This window comes from Aotus nancymaae, unplaced genomic scaffold (assembly GCF_030222135.1).
Source record: "Aotus nancymaae isolate 86718 unplaced genomic scaffold, 86718_ANA_hifiasm-v0.15.2.pri h1tg000012l, whole genome shotgun sequence".
Taxonomy (NCBI): domain Eukaryota; kingdom Metazoa; phylum Chordata; class Mammalia; order Primates; family Aotidae; genus Aotus; species Aotus nancymaae.
In genome coordinates this window covers 48,989,632-48,998,199 of record NW_026988423.1, presented here as the reverse complement: position 1 = coordinate 48,998,199, position 8,568 = coordinate 48,989,632, and the positions used below count along the sequence as shown (strand labels likewise).

The 8,568-nt window shown below is 46.9% G+C and overlaps 1 protein-coding gene across 1 annotated transcript in view; it reads left to right on the top strand.

Annotated features, from left to right (window-relative positions):
* The first annotated feature begins 2,515 nt into the window (after nt 1-2,515).
* The window catches only part of YWHAG (tyrosine 3-monooxygenase/tryptophan 5-monooxygenase activation protein gamma), a 33,165-nt gene continuing 27,112 nt past the window's right edge, over nt 2,516-8,568 (top strand). Inside the window, exon 1 of the mRNA XM_012449022.2 lies at nt 2,516-2,785. Within this exon, the coding sequence (XP_012304445.1) occupies nt 2,699-2,785 (87 nt within the window). The 5' untranslated portion in view covers nt 2,516-2,698. The remainder of the gene's footprint in view (nt 2,786-8,568) is intronic.

The following is an 8,568-nucleotide window of genomic DNA, read 5'->3' as shown; positions in this document are numbered from 1 at the left end:
GAGCAAATAAGGTGGATAGGTGCTCTCCTGAGCTACAGAGGGAATGGTCTGGTGGTTAAGATAAAACGCAAGTCAAATTTATTAGAGTTGTTCACAGTCAGCAATGGTGATCTTCTTCTTCTTTTTTTAAATCCCTTCACCCTAACATTCCTGAATAGGTGACCTTGTTTTTCGTTGTTGCTTCTTTGAAATGGAGTTTCGCTCTTGTTGCCCAGGCTGGAGTGCAATGGTGCAATCTTGGCTCACCGCAACCTCTGCCTCTCCAGTTCCAGTGATTCTCCTGCTTCAGCCTCCCGAGTAGCTGGGACTACAGGCATCCATAACTATGCTCGGCTAACTTTTGTATTTTTAGCAGAGCTGGGTTTTCACCATGTTGGCCAGGCTGGTCTCAAACTCCTGACCTCAAGTGATCTGCCTGCCACGGCCTCCCAAAGTGCTAGGATTATAGGCATGAGACACTGTGCCTGGCCATTGCTGGTCTTGCCATTCCTGGACCCAAAGTGCTCCATGGTCTCCACAGTATTCATGCTTTCTTTCACCTTGCCGAAGACCACCATGCTTGCCATCTAACCTCTCAGTATGGGCAGTGCAGATGAAAAACTGGAAAGCGTTTGTGTTGGGTCCAGCATCTGCCATGGGCAAGATGCCAGGACCTGTATGCTTCAGGATGAGGTCTGGTCATCGAATTTCTCACCGTAGATGGACTCGTCACCAGTGCGATTACGGTGTGGGAAGTCACCACCCTGACACATAAACCCTGGAATAATTCTGTGAAAGTGGGAACCCTTATAACTAAATCTTTTCTCTCTAGTGCTCAGAGAACGAAAGTTTTCTGCTGTCTTTGCAACCATTGCTTTATGGTTTAGATGAGAAGTCGCTTCTTTTTTTTTTTAGATGGAGTCTCGCTCTATCCAAGATTGTGCAGCCATGCGATCTTGGCTCACTGCAACCTCTCCTGCCTCAGCCTCCCAAGTAGCTGGGATTATAGGCACCTGCCACCATGCCCGGTTAATTTCTGAATTTTTAGTAGAGACAGGGTTTGACTGTGTTGGCCAGACTGGCCTTGAACTCCTGACCTCAGGTGATCCACCCGCTTCAGCCTCCCAAAGTACTGGGATTACAGGCGTGAGCCACCGTGCCTGGCCAAAGCTTACTTCTTACTGACTTCTAGCATACTCTACATATCTTCTTGGGCAGGGATTTTTGTCTGTTTTGCTCACTGCTGTACCTCGTGGCTTAGAATAGGGCTTGGAACACAGTAGCTTCTCACAGATAATTGTTGAATAAAGTAAATAAAATGTGCAGTCAAAACTATGGGGCCTGCAGGCATAGTCGCTCATGTCTGTAATCCCAGCACTTTGGGAGGCTGAGGCAGGAGGATCGCTTGAGCCCAGGAGTTCAAGACCAGCCTGGGCAACAAAGCTAGACCCCTGTCTGTACAAAAACCAAAACAAAGCAAAAAAAATTATGGTACCTGCAAGCTATGTGGAATATTAAGAAAGGGAAGCATATGAACGAGAATATATCAGCGTGACGTCAGCATGTATGTATGTCTTAGGAGGGGAGAGAAGGCTGGACAACCAAGCCCTACACACAGCCCAGTTAGGCGTGGAGTAGGCTCCTGGTAGCTGAACTGAATCTTTAGTACTCCACCCTAGAGAGGAAGAAGGGGTTCTCCAGGGTCAGCCAGCAGACAGCTGCATCCTTTCTGGAAAACAACCAGTGTGGCCAGCCGGTATTTGTTTTCACTTAGTCAGGCCCAAGAACCTCAAGGTGGGGTGGGGGGGTTAGCGGAAGCTCGTTGGGGGAGGAGGTGACAGTCCCCAGGGTCTGGCTCCTTAATTCAGCCATCCCGCGGGCAGGCACCACACTGAGTCTGGATCCACAAGGGACGCGCCTCCTGTCCTTCCCACACCACGGTCTACTACGTAATCTCGGAAACAGGGTCTAGGACTGAGGCCCCTGCCCCCTCCTCTCGTAATTTCCCGTAGAATTTGGGGCGGGGCGGTGAATCAGCACTTGCAGAGACAGATGCAGCCCTGATCCCCGCCAGGGGTCCCCAGCGGCGTCGGGATTCGAACCAATCCCACCCCCCCGCCCGTCCGCCTGTGCCTGCGCGCTACGTCTGCTGGGAGTTGTAGTCTTGACCGCCCCTTTGTCCTTGGTCTCCCCAACGCCTCAGCCCATGGCAGGTTGAACTACAACTCCCAGAGACCCACGCGTCGGAGGCCTGGAGTGGCTGAGGGCTCAAGGAGGAGGGATAAGGGGGCGTCTGGAGAAGCTGGGGCGAGGGAACTGAGGAGTGAAGGGAATAAAGGAAAGCATGGGGGCTCAGTGGGAAAGGACAGGGTGCCCGAAAGATGCGCAGTGAGCCGAGGTGGGGAGCGGGGAGCCCCAACTGCGGCCCGGCCCGGGCGGGGCCTGGGCGGGGCTTGTGGGAGGGCGGGGACTGCCTGCGTCACGCAACGTGGGCGGGGCCTTAGGGGGTTGTCCGTCTGTGGCACGCACAGCAGCCGCAGCCGCCTCGCGCCTGGTTCCGCGGTCGCAGCTCTAGTCGCTTCCTCCGCGCAGCCGCCGCCTCAGCAGCTCGCTCCGTGGATCGGTCCCCTCCGCCACTTGGGCTCCAGCCTTACCCTCCAAGCCCTTCAGGCCGCCCCAGTGTCCTTCTTTTTCTCCGGCCCGACCCCGCTCCGCGAAGATGGTGGACCGCGAGCAACTGGTGCAGAAAGCCCGGCTCGCCGAGCAGGCGGAGCGCTACGACGACATGGCCGCGGCCATGAAGAACGTGAGTGTCTCCTCCCCTCCCCCGCCACTCTCTGCTCCTCTGGAGACGCGGTCCTCGGCGTGGAAGGCCCGGGGCTTCATCGCCTTGTCGCGATGGCGGGGTGACTGCCCCGTTTCGCTCACTGAGGGGCCCTGGGGAGGGTCCCGAGAGGCGACGGGAACCCGGGCTGTGACGCGGCCTCTGCTGGCGTCCCCGGGGCCCCGCGGCGCTGCCTCTCAGGCCCTGCGCGGGCGCGGGCCGGGGCGGGGTCCCGCGGGGCTGGACTTGGGAGCGGGGTCTCCGGCCCCCGCGGCTCTGGGGGTGCAGGGGACCCTAGCGGGGAGCCGTGCGCATCCTTTGTGCCCCACTTCCCCCCTCCTCCCAGCCTGGGCGTGGGGGCGGGGGACCGCATGGATGCGGTTCCTCTTTCTCTCCCTGGTGTCTGGGCGGCGCCTTTCCATTCACTCAGCAGGTCTCCCGGTTTTCCGCCTCCCGAGCCCCCTCAAAATCTTCCCCACCGTCTCTCCCGACAGATTCCTGAGAACCTTCCCAGGAACATCGTGTAAGGGGGGGGTCTCTTGAAAACCTGAGCCCTGTGGTGCAAAATCGAAACCACCTTGCTCACGTTTTTCTTAACAAAAGGCTCCTCTTTCTCCATTCCCCCAAAGCAAGTCCTCCGGCTTTTAGGAAGGGGGAACGTTTGTCTCGCTAGCATTTTCATTGATCGTTCTCAACATGTCATCTCCATCTTACCCCTAATGTTTTTGTATCGAAAAGGGTGGGTATTGCCTGTAAAATAAAAGGTGGTGAATGTAGCTGACTGGTTCGATCTGTGACATATGCCGTTTCTTTTTTGCATACAGGCACGCGTCTGTTGAAATTCCTATAAGTTGGGGGAAAAATATTCTGTCTGATCTGATAGTGCAAACAAAGCGGTGGTGAGAGGCAGTATCAAGTCATTCCAGAAGATTCTGCATTTGTCATATTGCAGAGAGCCTAGACTGGGTGGAGGCTGGGAGGAGTTATTTTAAAGGGGAAAAAGTCTTTTAAAAAATTTTTTGTTGTTAGATGCATCTGAGGCTTTTTTTTTTTAAGCGAGTACATCTTCATGCTGATGAAAAGAGAATACTGATCTCCAGTTGTCGCATTTTGTCTGGATTGCAGATTCCTTCCTGTATTGCACCATTTTGTCAGTAACATCACATTTATCTAATGGGCTGTCAACCAGTTTGATATTAGAGGAGGGGGAAGTATTGAACATTAGGAAATGAAAGGTTGAAAATTAATATAATTAATGATTTCTGGGCCCCACTATCTTAATATTTAACTTCCTGCCTTATGTAACAAAGGTTTTCAAATTCATCTCCATTGTGAAGTGGATGCTGAAGTGTATGTACCTTGCGTGTTACAGCTTTTAAATGAAGCATTATTGATATTACAGGTCAATTCTTGAATAACTTAACCGGTTCTCAAAAGAGGACAATGCTGATACCTTTATATTTAAACCAGCCATATTCACAAAGAAAGGTTGTTATTTTATTAAATAAGAGAATTGGTTCTGAAATTGGGGATACTGCTGTGGTCACAGTCTCTGTCTTCTAAGGTTTTACTGCTCAAATGATGTAAGTTGCACTGCTAATAGGTATCAGTATTGGAAATATCTTCAGTTTGTGTTATTTAGACTCTTCTAATTTTTCCATATTTCTAGTTCCACAGGAAAGCGAGTGACCTCGCACCTATATCCATAGCAACCAAGTGATGTCACACACAATGACACAGAGGCTGCAATGCACCTAAGGGCTGGTAGGGAGTGTGCAAATGGCATTTGTCCAAGGTAATGCAGAAATTAGCCGATAAGCCAGGTGGAATCGAGCACTTCATATTCCACCAGATAAGAATTAGTCCAAAAAATAAGGATTTCATTTACCCTTAGACATGCAGATCTGTGACCTCTAGCTAGGCCTTGTTCCCCCTATTGCTGGCTTTCTCACAAAAGTTTATAAGATGCTTTTTTATAATTTTAAACATTCATCTCACTAATTTAGAATACTGGGCAGTGATAGAATAAAAGTAGAAATTTTAAGCTAGAATATATTTTATGATAACAGTGCAGAGATGGGATGATTCCTTCGAGTGTTTTTGCAGATAATTTGGCAGATTTTAATAAAAGCCTTGAAAAAATGACTTCCTACTGAGTCATTTTCAGTTACTATTAGGGAATGAGAACCTGTTACAAAGCCTTTTAAGTCAAGGTTTGGGAGGTTTGTTTTTTTCTAGATTTGTGCTTCTGCTCCTTTCCAGTATACAGGAAAGAACAGTCTGTAAAATAAAAACCTTTTTTCAAATCTGCTTCCTGTGACTTTAAGGAAATAGTCTCTGTGCCTCATTTTCCTCATCTGTAAAATGGGACAATACTTCAAAAAGTTGTGCGGATTCGATAAGAAATGTAGTAGGTGTTCCAAAATGGCAACTACCTAAGACATTTTCTTCCTGTTTATAAAAGTCATCATGGAGAATTTTGGAAACTGCAGAGAAAGAACCCAGTCTTACCATTCAAGTGAGCTCTCCTTTAAGGCCAAAAATCATTCTGTTGATAGAAGGATTAAAATGTATTTGCATTTAATGAAATTATCCTAGTACTAAGACTGTTGGGATCTGTGCAGAATGATAGTTCTACGTGGGTAACCAGGACAGAAATACTCTATTGTGCAGTATTTTGAAAGGAAGGAAATAGGAACGTTAGGCCTTTTAAGAGATGTTTAGTCTTGTATTGAAGGAGAGTGAACATCTAGCTGGTTCCTACATGTTAGATGTTAGACAATACTGTCTTGTCCTTTGGCTTTTAATAGTCTCTTGAGAAGTTAATATTTTAAGTAGGCTACTGGTACTTGCCTGGGGGTGGGGGAAGGTTCAGGGCTACTAATTTTGTTGAAGTTACTGGGTTAAGCAGTTTAACTCAGCGAGGGGTGGGAGGGCAAAGATGGCAAAAGGCTATCGCAGTTTTTCTAAATCTTTCCAAGTGGGATCAATGGACTTAAATAATTCTTACTATCTTAAGCATTCCATTTTTCCCTCTAGCTCTTCCAGGAGGCTAGATCAATAGCCATTATCACTAATGGAGTAATGGAACCTCTGTAGACTCTTCAGAGGTGGAGTTCTGCCAACCATTATTCTAAGTCATGTGGCTTGAATTGTTCTCTTCTTGGGGTTGGGAAGAATACACATCATACAGCTTGCTTTTCATGTGCTAGCCTTCACAGTAACTGAAGCGGATGTTAAGTGCTTTTTCTGATAATTTTGGAAATCTTCTATGTGTCTTTTGAATTCTACTGAGATACAACATGGCGGTAAATGTTCATCCTCACTGCAGTCTTGGATTAACTGCAAACCTTGGTTAGGATTTCATCTCTTGTACTCAGGAAAGCCTTATTTATTAAGCCAATCTCTAGATTATTGAAAAGAGTGGAGAAAACGATTGTGTTTTCATCGAGGTAAAAGTCGCATAACATAACTTGAACATGGTCACGTAAAATGTCAAGTGTGCAGTCAAGTGGCATTGGGTACATTCACAGTGCTGTGTTGCCATCACCTGTGTTCAAGAAATAAGAAAGTGGTTATTTTTAAAAAGTGATGCCGGTCTGGAGTACAGCCGGCTGGAATTCAGCATGCCATTTACCGATTCAGGAATGTGTCGATAATGGAGTGCCCACAACAGCTCACAGCCAGTGATAATTGTCTATCTCTTTGTCTTCGTTTTCAAGCGTCTGAACTGAAAAAAAGGGAATTAGCTTGAACTAAGTTTGTGGTGTATTTCCACTTAAAAAGTTACGGAACTTAAATGCTGTGTAATGTTCACCCAAATAAATAAGAGCGATTTACTTGAAATCTGAGCAAACCATTAACTCTTTGGAGATTATGGAAATTTTGCTAGTGTTCCTGGGACTCATTTTCAGCCCCACAGCTAGCTTTATTATAAGGGATTTGCACCCTGTGTGGTGGTAGTTTCCTAACAAGTACGATGCAGGGCTGAGACTGGGGCTGTTGGAGCATGAGGCTCTCAACTGATGGGATGCCAGCATAAGACATTCAGTACATTCTGGCTGTCAGGAGCTGAATGGGAGTGAATTACAGTTACTTTTCCCATCTTTGCTCACTCCCAATATCACCAGTCCTAACTTTTTTTTTTTTTTGAGATGGAGTCTCTGTCGCCCAGGCTGCAGTGCATGATCAATCTTGGCTCACTGCAACCTCCGCCTCCCGGGTTCAAGTGATTCTCCTGCCTCAGCCTCCTGAGTAGCTGGGATTACAGGCACCTGCCACCACTTGTGGCTGATTTTTGTACATTTAGTAGAGATGGGGTCAAACAGAAATACCACTTTTAAGTGATATAAAACATTATTTTTTCTTTGCCTTTTTAAAGCTACTTAGTGTTTTACCAGATAATTCCAGTCTATAATTATGTGTGCCTTTGGTTGCTTGATTTATTTGTGGTTTTTTTGTTTGTTTGTTTTGTTTTTTTTGTTTTTGAGACAGGGTCTCACTGTGTCACCCAGGCTGGAGCATGGGTCACTGCCTCGACCTCACCTCCAGCCTCAGCCACCCAAGTAGCTGGGACTACAGGTGCATGCCACCACACCTGGCTAATTTTTTGTATTTTTTTTGTAGACACAGGGTGTTACCATGTTGTCCAGCCTGGTCTCGAGCTCCTGGACTCAAGCAGTCTGCCTGTCTTGGCCTCCCAAAGTGCTGGGATTACAGGTGTGAGCCACCACACCCAGCCCAGTCTATAATTATGAGTCGGCTAAATGTTGCCTTTCTATAAAGGCTACCAGTACCAGCTGCCTTACAGCCGGCCTCTCCTCTCAGAATTATTTTTCTGTTTCCTTCCCCAAATTCCATTTTAGGTGTCAGCTATCATTTTGATTAACTACCGAACCATATTATTTTACTTAAAATTGGCATTTGTGGAAATTTTGAAAATGTTGATATTTTGCTAAATGAATTTATGAATTTGAGTGGTAGAAAATTAGTTACATGAAAACTGATTTTAAAAATTCCCTGGGCCGGGCGCGGTGGCTCATGCCTATAATCCCAGTACTTTGGGAGTCCGAGGTGGGCAGATCATGAGGTCAGGAGTTCAAGACCAGCCTGGCCAACATGGTGAACACTCGTCTCTACTAAAATTAAAAAAAAAATTAGCTGGGCTGTGGTGGCGTGTGCCTGTAATCCCAGCACTTTGGGAGGCTGAGGCAGATGGATCACCTGAGGTCAGGAGTTCGAGACCACCCTGGCCAACATGAAAACCCATCTCTACTAAAAATACCAAAAATTAGCTGGGTGTGGTGGCACGTGCCTGTAATCCCAGCTACTCGGGAGGCTGAGGCAGGAGAATCACTTGGACGCGGGAGGTGGAGGTTTGCAGGGAGCTGAGATCTGCCACTGCACTCCAGCCTTGGGTGACAGAGGAAGACTCTATCTCAAAAAAAAGAAAAAAATTTCCCAAAGAAAGCTTTAGTTTTAAGGTAAATGGTTATGAATAATTGGTTTGCTGCCATGATTTTGTAGAAAAAAATAAAAATTGTAAATCTTAAAGACTATGTGCGTGAGTCTTTTCTTTTTGTGTAAGGAACTGGCGAAGTCTTAGCTAAATTGCTGCCTGCATTTCACTTGTTAAGTGTGTGTCCTACAGATTTTTTTTTTTTTTTTTTTTGCCTGAGTTAAATACTACTAATATGTGCTACATGGCATAAGTTTTGGTTGTGGACCAGGCGTAGTAACTCACGCCTGTAATCCCAGCACTTTGG